Below are 15,307 nucleotides of genomic sequence, written 5' to 3' on the forward strand. Positions count from 1 at the left end.
ATTGTACATCTATCACTGGGCTGTCATGAGGGTCGAATGTGTTAACATTCATAAACTATTTGGAAGAGGGAATGAGCTTTACAAAACACAAACTATGTGTGATAAATATTTGGCAAGAGGCAGCAAATGTTGGGCTTTCTTCAGAGCCCCGAACTCTGCCTGGCCACACCTCTTTTACTGTTCATCTCTTGCTGTGGATCTTCTAATGTTGGCTGGATCTTCTAATATTTGCCATTCCCTCATCTTCTGAACACTGGAGTCCTTCTACATGGCCCACGGGTAAAATGTTAAAGTAAGATACAGGGTGTCTTTCAAATTTGGTCTTCAGGAAAAGCATGGTCCCATCCCACTGGTTTCCTGCACGCTGCCCAAACTCACCGGTCCCGTGGTCCATTCCCTCAGCCCTCCATTGGCAAGGAAGTATTATTCCCGGAGAGTGAGGTCATCACACTGGCAGTCAACCCCAAACTCGTTTTGCTAATGTAACTAAGACTGCTGCCTTCACGCGATTAGAAAGCCCATTGCCCAGGAGATTGTGGAACAGCGAATACGGTGTTGAGAATATCAGGCTTCATAGCCAGGAGACGGATTTTGGAGGCCCTTAAAATCTTCTGCATGGGCAGGTGTTCATGTTACCCACTCTGAGCAAAAGCCCTGCCTCCCGCCCTTCTGCTAATCGGCAGAGGCAGAAGCCTGAGGAGTATCCTTTTCTGATTAGCCCTGCCTCTACTCCCAAGGACTCCAATTGAAAAAGATCCAAATAAGTCGGTGCGCAATCTCGATTTTGCTTCATAGAAGATATCTGCTTCGTGTAAAATACGTCAAGCTGGAATTTCACAGTGGATTTTTATGACTTAGCTTTCCCACTGCAAAAGAAATGCTAATAAGGAAATGCTTCTCCTACGCGTTTGCACTAGGGCTCACAACTGCCACCTTCTCCCTAATAAGTGCCGCCACGTTCTCCTGTGAAACATTTTCCATAAAACGGTGGAGTCAAGTGAAACCCAGGCTGGGGGCAAATGTCCAAAACAAAAGGTCTGGACAAAGGACCTATTCTTCGGAATGGCTGCCAATAGCTTTCTTGAAAAAATGTCCTACCTACATATCATCTACTGTCATCATCTACTCATTTAACATCAAATAAAACGTATTTGGTTTTTCAGGGTGTGTCTTCCTTCCTTTGAAGCTTTTCACTTCCTGAAATCTGTAGACAAACACATTGCATGCGTACGCTACCAAAAATCAAGGGGCGCCTGGGTGGCTCCGTCGGTTAAGCGTCCGACTTCGGCTCAGGTCATGATCCCACGGTCCGTGAGTTCGAGCCCCGCGTTGGGCTCTGTGCTGACAGCTCGGAGCCTGGAGCCTGCTTCGGATACTGTGTCTCCCTCTCTCTGCCCCTCCCCCGTTCATGCTCTGTCTCTGTCTCAAAAATAAATAGACATTAAAAACAAAACAAAAAACGAAAAAAAAAAACAAAGGCAAGAAAAAATAGTTGTTTATTGCAACCACTCAGGTGCAAGTGTCACTGCACACAACCCACTCTAAGCCGAGTCAAAGCTTACAAATAGGCTGACACAGTTGGTTCAACGGCTGACTTTGGTTCAAGTCGAGATTTCACCGTTGATGAATTTGAGCCCCACATTGGGCTCTCTGCTGTCAGCACAGGGCCCACTTCAGATCCTCTGTCTCCCTCTCTCTCTGCCCCTCCCCCGCTCGTCCCCCCCCCCCAATAAACATTAAAAAAAAAAAAAAGATTTCTTGGGGCGTCTGGGTGGCTCAGTCAGTTGAAGGTCGGGTTCCTGATTTCAGCTCAGGCCATGATTTCCTAGTTTGTGAGTTCAAGCCCCACATCGGGCTCCATGCTGGCAAGACAGAGTCTGCTTGGGATTCTCTCTCTCTCTCTCTCTCTCTTTCTCTGCCTCTCTCTCTCTCTGTCTCTCTCTCAAAATAAGTGAATAAACTTTTTTTTTTAATTTTTTTTTCAACATTTATTTATTTTTGGGACAGAGAGAGACAGAGCATGAACGGGGGAGGGGCAGAGAGAGAGGGAGACACAGAGTCGGAAACAGGCTCCAGGCTCTGAGCCATCAGCCCAGAGCCCGACGCGGGGCTTGAACTCACAGACCGCAAGATCGTGACCTGGCTGAAGTCGGACGCTTAACCGACTGCGCCACCCAGGCGCCCCTAAGTGAATAAACTTTTAAAATTTAAAAATTTAATGCAAGATTTCTGGGGAAAAAAAGCTCACACATGCACACAGGAAAATAATCACATTTAGAGCTTAGAGATCTTTAAGACATTATAACTGGTTAAGTTAGCACAGGGTTTCTCAACCTCAGCACTATTGACATATGGGGCTGGGTTTGTTGGGGGGGGGCTATGCTGTACCTTGTAGGATGTTTATCCGCATCTGTTGCCTCTACCCAGTAGGTGCCAAGGGTACTTCCTCTCCCCTTCTGTCGAGACCAAAAATGTCTCCAGACATTTCCCAGTGTCCTCTGGGGGCAGAAGTGCTCCCCACCGAGAACCTCTGGGTTACAGGTAGCCAACGACCCTCGCTAATGAGCGCTATGGCGTGTTGAGAGGATTTTGAGGAAAACTATCCAATAAAACTGTATTGGCTCAATATGTCATAGCGTCCATTTGCCTGGTCTTTGACTATCTTTAACTCAAGGGTCTCCTGGGGTGATTTTGCTTCCCTCCCCAAGGGGACATTTGAAAATATTAATAAGAAATGTAATTTTTGAAATATGAAACACCATGGTAGGGTTAGGTAGGCAGATAGATACAGCTGATGAGAGAAATGGCCTGAAGAGATGGCCTGAAACACAGCCTGGAAGTTGAAATATGAAAGAGTACTTAAGGGGCGCCTGGGTGGCTCGGTCAGCTAAGCATCCGACTTCGGCTCAGGTCATGATCTCGAGGTCCATGGTTTTGAGCCCCGCGTTGGGTTCTGTGCTGACAGCCCAAAGCCTGGAACCTGCTTTGGATTCTGTGGCTTTCTCTCTGCCCCTTCCCTGCTTGTTCTCTGTCTCTCTGTCTCTCTCAAAAATAAATAAACATTAAAAAAAAAAGAGTGCTTAAGAGGCATGGAAAGTAGAGGAAGAAGGCCTGATGTATGTATGTCTCTGGGCATTTCATTGGAATACAAATAGACTACGGAGAAGGTGATATCTATTTTTTCAATGTTTATTTTTGGGGGAGAGAGCTCAAGAGCACAAGCGAGGGAGGGCCAGAGAGAGAGGGACAGAGGATCAGAAGCAGACTCTGTGCTGACAGCTTTGGTGCTGAGAGCAGTGAGCCAGATGTGGGACTGAAACTCATGAACCACGAGATCACGACCTGAGCTGAAGTCGGACACTCAACCGACTGAGCCACCCAGGCGCCCCGAGAAAGGCGACATTTGAAATGAGGTTGAAATTTTTCTAGAACTAGTGAAAGATCTGAGTCCTCAAATTGAGGAAGTACATTGGGTCCTTCAGTAGGACAAATAAAAATAGGTTCACACCTATTATAGTGAAAATGCAGAAACTTCAGATATAAGGAGAAATTTTTAAAGGAGACTAGAGAGAAAACAGAAATTAAATGATAAAGGATCTATAATTAGACCAACAAACACCAGACTTCAAGAAAGAGCAAAAACAGTAAAATAATATCCTCAAAGTGCTGAAAGAAAGTAATGCTCAACCAGTAATTCTATGCATACTAACCTATCACTCAAGAATAAGGACAAAATGAAGACATTTTCAGAAAAGGAACTTGACAAAAGGAGGCACTTTGGGAAGAAAGCAATTGGGCCCAGAATAAAAGACTTGGATCCAGAAGTAATGATAAACAAAGGAATTGGTAAGCACGTGGGTGTATCTGAAAAGTTTTTTTAATGTTTATTTATTTTTGAGACAGAGAGACAGAGCATGAAGGAGGAAGTGTCAGAGAGAGAGGGAGACACAGAATTGGAAACAGGCTCCAGGCTCTGAGCTGTCAGCACCGAGCCTGACACGGGGCCCGAAACCACAGACCTTGAGATCCTAACCTGAGCCAAAGTCACAAGCTTAACCAACTGAGCCACCTAGGCGCCCCTATTTATTTATTGTTGTTTTTTTTTTTTTTTTTGAGAGAGAGAGAAAGCAAGCTCGCTCGCACGTGTGTGCCATCGGGGAAGGGGCAGAGAGAGGAGGAGAGAGAATCCCAAGAAGGCTCCACACTGTCAGTGTAAAGCAGCCCATCATGGGGCTGGATCTCATAAACCATGAGATCATGACCTGAACCAAAATCAAGAATTGGATGCTTAACCGACTGAACCACCCAGGCGCCCCCTGATTATAATTTTTAAATGCTGATATTATGGAGTTCACAGATAGCATGTAATACAGGAGAGGAAAGGGTGCCCGGCTGGCTCAGTTAGAAGAAGGTCTAGATCTCGGGGTTGTGATTTCGAGCCTACATTGGATGTAGAGATTACTTAAATAAAGTTAAAAAAAATTTTAAGACAGGAGAGGAATAGTTAGGGCTAAATCTTTTTAATGTCCTATTTATTCTGAGTCATTAATTAACTTTAGATTTAAAAACATTTATTTATTTGTTTGTGTAATCTCTATGTCCAACATGGGATTTGAACTCATGACCCCGAGATCTAAAGTCACATGCTCTACCAACCGAGCCAGCCAGGTGTCCCAACCAACTTTAGATTTTAAGTGAGTATATATGTTAAAATTTTAAGGATAACCACTATACAAATAGAGGATGGAAAAAAAAGTAGAAGAAGGACTGGAAAGGACAAAACAAAGCCGTAATTTTTCCGAGGCGACATGTTTATGTAGAAAATCCAAGAAAAGACTGCGTAGTCATGATTCCATTTATAGGAATTTTCTAGAAAAGGAGCACTCGACACAGACATAGAGCAGTGGTTCCCTGGTGCTAGGTGTGGGAATGGGGAATGGCCACAAGTGGGCATTAAGAAACATTTGAGGCAGACAAGGATATTCTAAACCTGAATTGTGATTATGGTCCTACAATTCTATAAATTTACTAAAACTCTGCAAGTTGTGTGCCTTAAAGGAACGAATTTTATGGTGTACAAAGTATATCTAAACAAAGAATTTTTTTAATTTTTAAAAAATATTTATTTTTGAGACCGAGAGTGTTCACGTGTGAGAGTCCAGGAGGGGCAGAGAGTAGGGGACAAAGGATCCCAAGCGAGTTCCACGCTGACAGCAGCGAGCCCAATGCGGGTCACCAACTCACAAACCATGAGATCATGACCTAAGTCCGAGTCAGAGGCTCAACCCACTGAGCCACCCAGGTGCTCCTCAACAAACATGTTTAAAAATAAAACCCAGGGGCGCCTGGGTGGCGCAGTCGGTTAAGCGTCCGACTTCAGCCAGGTCAGGATCTCGCGGTCCGTGAGTTCGAGCCCCGCGTCAGGCTCTGGGCTGATGGCTCGGAGCCTGGAGCCTGTTTCCGATTCTGTGTCTCCCTCTCTCTCTGCCCCTCCCCCGTTCATGCTCTGTCTCTCTCTGTCCCAAAAAAATAAATAAACGTTGGAGATTGCTCCTTAAAAAAAAATAAAAATAAAAAAATAAAACCCAATGGCATTCCTAAATGCCAGTGACAACTTTTTAAAAAAATGTATACTATTTCCAATGGTAAGAAAACCAGTAGTGGTCCAAGGAATAAATTTAAAGATGTGCAAAACTGTCATGGGGGAAAAAAAAAAAGAATCTTATTTAAAGTCAGGAAAAACAAGTTATTCAACAGAGGTGTAGACTATGTTCATGAATGTCATGACTCGATGTTGTAAATTGGCCATTCTCATCCATGTATTGTAATTCCAGCCAAAACCCCACAAGAGTTTTTGTTCATTTGGGAAGCATTGACAAAGATAAAACAACAGTGAGTGAACTCAGTATAGCCCTATTTCCTCCAAGTTGTGACTCAGGGGCCCCGGATCCTTCCCTCTTGTAGCCAGATGTCCTCAATAGGTAGATGGCACGTTCTCTGGGCCTGTCTGCTTCTAGTGACAGGAGTACGGGGCACCGCTCATGGAGCACTTCATAGGTTGGCTTGGAAGCGCTATGCAGTATTTCTGCTCACTTAATAGCGACTAGTGCCAGGCATGTGGCTGGGAAATTTAGTCCCAGTACGTGTCCGGGAGAAAAGAAAAGTAGGTTATGGCGAAGACACAGCGGTGTCTGTTGTAGTTTTTCGTCAAGTTTGATGAGCTGATATTCCCAGATTCCTCCTGACCTGCGCAACATGGACTTCTTCCTGGGATATTCACCCAGGAAGTGAATAAATTCTGAGCTCGCTCCTGGCATGTAAAGTTCCACTTCAGAAGCCACAAAAAACATTCAGGGCTCATTTTTACAGTTTGTGGTAGAAAGTGAAAATCACATTTTCGTATCATAAATGACGTGTATCAGTCAGATACATCATCGTATAAACCGTACAGGTCTTTCTGTGACTTGCCAAATCCTCGGACAACCAGCATCGCCCTGCCACCCACCCCAGGCCAGGGTCTGATCTGATTCCCGCCGGCAGGTACAGGAAGTGGAAAGGGTAGCAGAGCCAATAGTGTGAAGCTTGGCATCTTCAACGGCCACTAACAGTTTGCTCTTGGCTGCTTATTTAACTCAGTCCCTCAGTTTCTCCATCTGTAAAACTGGGATAATAATTGTTTTGTCCTCATCTATGATTGTTGTGAGACTAAAATACATAATCCACGTAGATTTTTCTACATTTTTTGGCATGTGTAAACACTCAACATATACTAGTTGTTGCTGCCGCCACTGCGGCTTTGATTGTTACTGTCGTTTATATCCCAGTCCCCTATTGGTAGGTATTTGATGGTTTTTACTTGTTTTCTGTTATGAACAACACTACCTAAGCATCTTTTTAGTCCCATCTTGGCTGACACATAAGTAGCTTGCTAATTCACGGGACGTATTCCATAGCTCCAACTGGGTTATGACCCAAGGCATGGATCAAAATACCTCTTGGGGCACCTGGGCGGCTCAGTCGGTTAAGTGTCCGACTTTAGCTCAGGTCATGATCTCACTGTTCATGAGTTCTAGTCCCGCATCAGGGCTGACAGCTCAGAGCCTGGAGAGGCTTCACATTCTGTGTCTCCTTCTCTCTCTGCCCCTCCCCCACTCATGCTCTGTCTCTCAAAAACAAATAACCATAAAAAAACCCCAAAACCTCTTTTTGTAATTAAAAAAAATATATCTAAATGCCAACTGAAGGCAGAGCGCATTTGCTTGATTTTTCCAAAAGGGAAAGAAACAATTTCTAAAACCTGGTAACTAATAAACTTGAATTCAATAATCCGCAAAAATACTAGGATGTGATAGTAGATATACAGTTTATGAACTCCTAGGATGATGGCGATCTTGGATGGCCAACATGAATTTTCTAGGAACAATCTAGCTGATCCGATTTCTACTTTCCCTCACGTTAAGTGCGATTCAGATCGGCAGTGCAGACAGATTGGGCTGCCAGGCATTCTGGGACTTGAGTGACTGAACCTCTGGGAGAAGGAAGAAAGTCCAGCCCTGGTAGAGCAAGGGCTAGAAAGTATAGGTGAGATCACCAAGGGTGGCTTCTGTTGGGCCAACATAGTTCCATGAGGTCACTCTTCACCTACAAACCAGGCCTGCAGCTAGTCCAGAAAAGGAACTCCAGGGAAGAAGCCTGGCATGAAGGCCTGTCCACACCATAGGGCGGTGTGATAAAGACCATGGACGTCCATGGTTGCAAGACTGATTCTAGACCCTACTGGCAGTAGACAGAAGCTGCCACTGTAAGTCTCCCCATATCAGGATTGGTTTCCCATTTTAGGGCAGCAGCCCTTGTCCTACCTTGAGCATCATGACCCTTTGGATCTTGCCAGGAATTAGTGTGACCGTCTCCCTCAGACCGGAAGCCATCTAACTATTGCTGGCATTTTACAGGTGTAGATGTTATCGCTCACCCAATTTTGAGATCTCCTGAGTAAGGGAATGGTGTCTTCCAGAGATGTTGGGGCATACGATGGATGTAAAGACTCTTATTTCATTCAATAAGAGAAATTTACTTGAGTTTGTCTAAGTCAGTGATTCTCAACTGGGATGACTCTGTCCCCTTAGGGGACATCTGGCAATGTCTGGAGATATTTTTCATTGGCACAACTTAGGAGGTAGAGTGATACTGCTCAACAACCTACAATGTGCATGATAACCCCCAGCATGAAGGATTATCCCGCCCCAAATGTCTACGATGCCTAGTTGAGAAGCCCTGGCCTAAACCGAAAAGGAAACATGCAAAACGACTTACCGGAAGAGTCCTGGGGGTAGTTTGCAGAATCCAAGGAGAAATTGAATCAGTCTCAAAAAGAAAAAGAATATACCGGTGCTGATCCATGATCCCGAGCAGTAGGAGGTCACGGACATTTGCCACACTCTGTTGCACATGACTTGTCTCCCCAGCTGCCAGTCTCTCGGGAAAGAATGTGATTGGTCCAGCAAGGGTCAGAGTCCACTCCCAGGAGATTCAGCTGGGGCCAGCTATGTGGTAGAAACGTGGCACACGGGGGCCACTCTATAGATGTTTCCTACACGAATGAATTACCATGGCTGCTGGCAGCCATTCCTGTGAGCCGTGCTCGTGTTTTGAGAGATGGGGCAGAAATCTGGCAAAGAATCCATCACTTTCAGCCTGTGGGGCTATCTGTTGTTAAGCCATGGTCGTCCCTCTCTGCTTGTCCACTCTTCCCGACCTTCCAGTCCATCCTCCTATAAATCCCCTGCTCCGGTGACATGGGCTATGTTCGTGGCTATGAACATAAGCTGCTGTTTCCTGGAATTTCAGAAGCCTCCACATCTCCTAATAGCTGGGAGTGATTTTCCCTGACTTTCACTCCACCAGCCAGTCTAATCTTCCAATACCTAATTCTCTGTACTAGATCGTTCCTGTTGGAAATATCTAGAATTTTCCTGACTAAAACTGACTGATGTAGCAGAGATGGTTTCCAACAGTTCTCACTGCACATTTGATGATCCCTTGGCTGCTAGCCTTGTTGAAGGCAACCTCAGACACCAGATGTGTTCCCGCTTCCCTCCAGGCCTCAGGTCTCTGCAAAGCGGGGCTTCTCAGTCGTGAGTGGGCATCAGAAACTTCACTGGAAGGCATGCAAAACACAATTTCCTAGACCCCCAACTCAGCATTTCTGATTCAGTAGGTCTGGTTTGGGAGTTAAGAATTTGCATTTCTAACAAGTCCCCACTGAATGTTGACACTGTTAGTCCAGAGCCCCCGCTGGGAAACATTGCCAGCCGGATCCCAAAGGTCAGTCATCTTGAACGCCTGGCTGAATTATTAGAATTAAAAAAAAATTTTTTTTAACCTTGATTTATTTTTGAGAGACAGAGAGAGAGAGCACGAGTGGGGGAGGAGCAGAGAGAGAGGGAGACACAGAATCCGAAGCAGAGGCTCCAGGCTCTGAGCTGTCAGCACAGAGCCCGACGTGGGGCTCGAACTCGTGAACCGCGAGATCATGACCTGAGCTGAAGTTGGACGCTCAACTGACTGAGCCACCCAGGCGCCCCTAGAATGTTTATTTTTTTAAGATTTTATTTTATTTTTTTCAAGATTTTATCTTTAAGTCATCTCTACAGCCAACGTGAACTTACAGCCAAGCGAACTTACAACCTCGTGATCAAGAGCCGCACGTTCCACTGGCTGAGCCAGCCAGGTGCCCCTGAATTATTAATATATTTAAAAATGAACTCTTTAGTGATTACTTTGCTATAATTTGTGTGGACTGCTACAAACAGGACACCATTGTGTGTTGTCCTTCCTTTCCCTAACGTTGTGAGGCTGCCCACCTTTCTCAGTATTGCCTTCTCACCTCCCACCTTTCCGATAGCATGCAAACTTCAGGCACCCGCTTTTCCTAGGGTGTGATACTTGACTTTGAAGTGGGAAAATGGAGTATAAATTCACCCATTCAAGGAGGCTTTTTCAGCTGGTATTTAATCGTGAGCAGCAACAGATGAAAATGAAGTCAATCCACTGTGGGAAAGCAAAGAGGAAGAGAGAAGGAGAGAAAGAAGTATGATTTCTGATACTTCTAATTAAACAAAGTGTCAACTACACTTTAATAAAAAAAAAAATAGTAGTGCAATTTCTGAAAGACAAGGAAAACAGTGCCGCGTTGGAAACATTCTTCAGAAAGCTTGAGGTTAACGGTCCATTTTTTAAAGGAGAGAGTGAGTGGGGGAGGGGCAGAGGGAGAGGGAGAGCGAACCCCAAGCAGGCTCCGCGCTGCCAGCGCAAAGCCTGATGCGGGCTTTGAACTCAGGAACTCAGGAAACGCGAGATCGTCACCCGAGCTGAAAGCAGGAGCTGGACGCTCGGCCGACTGAGCCACCCAGGCGCCCCGGTCGGTGGCCCATTTTTAAACAAAGTCTACTTTAGCAAAAGGCACTTTTCTTGAGAAGTCCAGTTTTGAAGGAAAAGAGGTGGGTTTTGCAGCCAATCTGTTGGCACAAAGCTGTGACGCGATCAGAAGAAGGCCTCCGGTCAAAAGGAAAAATCCGCCAATCCAGCCGCTGAACATGGCATTGCCATAGTCCCACCGGGGCACGTTGGTTGGGAACTCGGGGCCCCAGAACCTCTGCACGGTGACCCGGGCGATGTAGGACACCGGCACCAAAGTGGCGAGTCCAGCGAGGAAGAACAGAGCTCCCCCTGCAACGTTCGTGCTTCTCTCCAAAGAGCTTCCCTGGTGGCCCCCGTACCTCACACATGTCAGTCCCAGAAGGACGGCCACCAGCCCGAGCGAGCCAGCGACACAGGCGCCACACGTGAGGATGCGGGCCACCAGCATTTCGGTGGCCAGGTCCCGCAGGCTGGCAGAGGCCTGGCACACACGGCCACCCGTGTCTTGAGTCACACACGTTTCCCACAGGCCCAGCGTGTACTTCTCACTCTCCAGTAAGCCCGAGGAGAGGGTCAGCCACTGAGGGATGCAGAGCGTCACCAGGGAGCACACCTGGCCAGCCAGGGAGCCCAAGAGCCCCGCGTTCTTGACCAGGCGGAGCACCCCACTCGTCATCTCGCTGGCCAGGCCCGAGTCCGCTGGGGAAACTGTGTCTCCACCTAAGAGCAGGGCGGCTTTGCAAACATGACTCACTCCTTGGTTAACCAATCAGAATGCAGCGGCTATTGTTCACCCTTCATGAATGCAGACGGGCACCTACCATTAAAATAGGCCCGACAGAAAAGCCCGGGCGACCCAGGCCGAGGGGGAGGACAGGCGGGCTGGGTCAGGTAATACGCACTTGGGAGAATTCTTCCCAGTTGTGAAAGGTATGCATTTCAGCAGTCTTATTTTCAAAAAGGAGACAGTTTGGAATGGAGTTATTAAGCATTCGAATCACTGATCAAGGTTTTTCAAGGAATCTTTCATCATTTTGAACTATTTTGAATTCTCTGTTAGCATTACCTCTTCCAGGGTTTGGTATCTGATTCCATCATTCCTAAACCTATCCTCACAGGAAGCCTCTAATTATCCACACCTTCCATTAAAACAGGAGATGGGGATCTTCCCGAATTAAAAAAGACTCTCATGGTCCAGCAATCGCACTCCTTGGTATTTACCCAAAGAAGCTGAAAACTTATGTCCACGCGAAAACCTACAGCAGCTTTATCATAGTTGCCAAAACTCGGAAGCAACCACGATGGCCTCCGGAAGGTAAATGGATACATAATGGTCCATCCAGACGTGGGATACTATTCAGTGCCAAAAAGAAATGAGCTACCAAGCCATGAAAACAAAGGGAGAAACTTTATATGCATATTACTAAGTGAAAGAAGCCAGTCTGAAAAGGCTACAGACTATACGATTCCAACTACATGACATTCTGGAAAATTCTGGCAAAACTACGGAGACAGTAAAGAGATCAGTGGTTGCCAGGATATGGGGTCGGGGCAGGGATGGGGGGAGGGATGAACAGGTAGGGCACAGGGTATATTTAGGGCAGTGAAACTATTCTGTATGATATTATAATGGTGGCTACTCACCATTATACATTTGTCCAAACCCACAGAATGTACACCACCAAGAAGGGACCTTAATGTCAAGTGCAGACTGGGTGATGACAATGTGTCAACGTAGGTTCATCAGCTATAACAAATAGTACTGCTCTGGTGGCAGATGTCAACAGCGAGGGAGGCTATGCATGTATGAGAGCAGGGAGTATGAGAGAAATCTGTATACCTTCCCCTCAATTTTGCTGTGACCCTGGGGTACCTGGCTGGCTCAGTTAAGCGTCCGACTTCGGCTCAGGTCATGGTCTCGCGGTCTGTGAGTTTGAGCCCCGCATCGGGCTCTATGCTGACAGCTCAGAGCCGGGAGGCTGCTTCAGATTCTGTGTCTCCCTCTTTCTCTCTCTTTCTCAAAAATAAATAAAAACATTTTTTAAAAAATCAAAAATTGTTTTTCTGTGACCCTGAAACTGCTCTAAAAATTAAAGTCCGTCTAAAAAGAGAGAGAGAGAGAGAGAGAGAGACTATTATCTGTCACTCCAGTTCCCACTCAGGGTCATCATGATCAGTGACAAAGGAGAATTTTCCATCGTCTCTCTGCTAGGTCCGAAATGATGTTGGGATCCCTCAGCCTCCCCCGGGGGGCTTCTTCAGGAAGCCGAACCCAACCTCTCAGGTTTCCAAATTCTCCCCCTTTGGGGCTTGCATACACATCATATTCTCTTGGAGTGCCCCACCCTCCTTTGTGCTGTTGTAAATGTTTGGCAAGTGGAAGATAAATCCATCCCCAAAATTCTGTCTCTGTCCCAGTTTGAGATATGGGTCTATGAGAAGTCTAAGAAAGTACAGAGACACAGTCAGCTTGGCCATTACTCAGTATTAACCAGAATCAAGGAGATTTCTGTTTCTCCAGCTTCTAGAGTGAGCACAGGAAGGAATATCACACACACACACACACACACACACACACACACACACACACACACACATTTTTCTGCGAGAGGTAGAAGGAAGAAAAGAAAGAAGAGGTCTTGACCTGCTGGGAGGAGGCGGCATCTCGCCAGGAGGAGGGTGTAATTACCCCACACCCAGTCCCCGTTCCTAACTCCCCGATACCATCTAGAGAATGGACACCCACAGCCAAAGGGACACACGAGGTACGACTGTATCTGTGATCTGCCAGGAAGCCCTGAGCCTTCACTCCAATGCCAAGGACGGAGAGACTAATTCTGGTGAATCCCAAACAGGGATCTAGCGTCAGCATAATCAGTGCTGGTCAGAGCCTATTACGTTAGGGTGAATTCCCGGATTTAAATCTCCTACTTAGACATTTTTATTCAATGGTTTTATGGAGCCCTACGTCTCACACAGGCTTTCTTACTCTTACGGGACAAGTCTAAGGAAGCCCTGACTTTTGAGATCCGGTGCAAGGCCTTCGAACACACCCATGTTTGTCTCTTAAAGAGAAGCAATTAGCTTCATGTAAGAGAAAACTGTGTCAACACAGGTCTAGCCAAGATGGATATTGTGACAACAACATCCACAAGCTGATGTCCCTGCATCTCTGATGACTCAACAATGCCTCCCGCCCAGGACGGGCACTGCTTGGAGCAGATCGTAAAATAACTACACATCTCCAGCATGGCGCCCATGTCTCTCGCCCCAAGGGATTCTATTTTTTTTTAATGTTTATCTATTGATTTTGAGAGACAGAGAGACAGACAGAGAGAGAAAACCCCAAGCAAGCTCCACGCCGTCAAAACAGAACTCGACGTGGGGCTTGATCCCACAAACTGAGATCATGACCTGAGCCGAAATCAAGAGCCAGATGCTCAGACGACTGAGCCACCCAGGTGTCCCCTTTTTTTATTTATAGAATCTTTTTTCATTTGTCTGTTTTTATTAAGTTTCTTTTTAATTTTAATTCCAGTGTCGTTAACATACAGTGTTGGATTATAGTGATTCAACACTTCTGTACGTTGCTCAGTGCTCATCATGATGAGTGTAGTCTTTATCCCCTTCACCATCCCCCCCCCCCCGCCTCCCCTCTGGTGACCATCAGTTTGTTCTCTATAGATAAGCGTCTCTTTCTCGGCTTCTCTGTCTCTCTCTTTTCTTTTTATTTGCTTGTCTGTTTTCTTAAATTCCATATATGAGTAAAATCATATGGTATGTCTTCCTCTGACTGACTTATTTCACTTAGTGCTATACTCTGTAGCACCATTCGTGTTTTTGCAAATGGCAAGATTTCGTCCTTTTTTGTGGCTGAATAATATTCCGTTGTGTATATATGCCACATCTTCTTTATCCATCCATCTATCAGTGGACACTTGGCTGCTTCCACAATTTGGCTGTTGTAAATAATGCTGCAATAGACTTAAGGGTTCATGTATCCCTTTGAATTCTACTTTTTCGGGGTATTTTTTGGGCAAATACCTAGTAGTATAAATCCCGCATTGTAGGGTAGTTCTATTTGTGACATGTTGAGGAACGTCCATACTGTTTTCCACAGTGGCTGCACCAGTTTGCATTCCCACCAACAGTGTAGGAGGGCTTCCCTTTCTCCACATCCTCGCCAACACCTGCTGTTTCTTGGGTTGTTGATTTTAGTGACTCTGACACGTGTGAGGTGATATCTCCTTGTGGTTTTGATTTGCATTTCCCTGATGATGAGTGATGTTGAGCGTCTTTTCATATGTCTGTTGGCCATCTGGAGGGCTTCTTTGGAGAAGTGTCTGTTCATGTCTCCTGCCCATTTTTTGATCAGGTTATTTGGTTTTTGGGTGTTGTGTTGTGTCAGTTCTCTGTATATTTTGGATACTAACCCTTTATTGGCTGTATCATTTGCAAATCTCTTCTCCCATTCAACATTGCCTTTTAGTTATGTCGATTGTTTCCATCACTGTGCAGAAGCGTTTTATTTTGATGAAGTCCCAATAGTTTATTTTTGCTTTTATTTCCCTTCCCTCAGGAGACATATCTAGAAAAATGTTGCTATGGCCAATGCCTGTACTCTCTTCCAGGATTTTTATGGTTACGGGTCTCACATTTAGGTCTTCAATCCATTTTGGGTTTATTTTTGTGTACGGTTAGAAACTGGCCCAGTTTCACTCTTTGGCATATAGCTGTCCAGTTTTCCCAATGCCATTTATTGAAGACACTGTCTCTTTCCCATTGGATATGATTGCCTCCTTTGTTGAAGATTAATGACTATATAATTGTTGGTTTATTTTTGGGCTCTTTATTCTGTTCTATTGATCTATGTGTCTATTTTTGTATG

At 45.6% G+C, this 15,307-nt stretch overlaps 1 protein-coding gene across 1 annotated transcript; it reads right to left on the reverse strand.

Annotated features, from left to right (window-relative positions):
• Positions 1-10,435: 10,435 nt before the first annotated feature.
• Positions 10,436-11,095, reverse strand: LOC113597708 (putative claudin-24). Its single transcript, XM_027054526.1, has one exon. It carries the CDS (start codon positions 11,093-11,095, stop codon positions 10,436-10,438), a length of 660 nt encoding a protein of 219 aa, XP_026910327.1.
• Between the last annotated feature and the right edge of the window lie 4,212 nt (positions 11,096-15,307).

This window comes from Acinonyx jubatus, chromosome X, assembly GCF_027475565.1.
Source record: "Acinonyx jubatus isolate Ajub_Pintada_27869175 chromosome X, VMU_Ajub_asm_v1.0, whole genome shotgun sequence".
Classification (NCBI taxonomy): Eukaryota; Metazoa; Chordata; class Mammalia; order Carnivora; family Felidae; genus Acinonyx; species Acinonyx jubatus.

Coding starts and splice junctions, on each gene's coding strand:
- LOC113597708 (XM_027054526.1), bottom strand. CDS start 11,095: ATGACGAGTGGGGTGCTCCGCCTGGTCAAGAACGCGGGGCTCTTGGGC.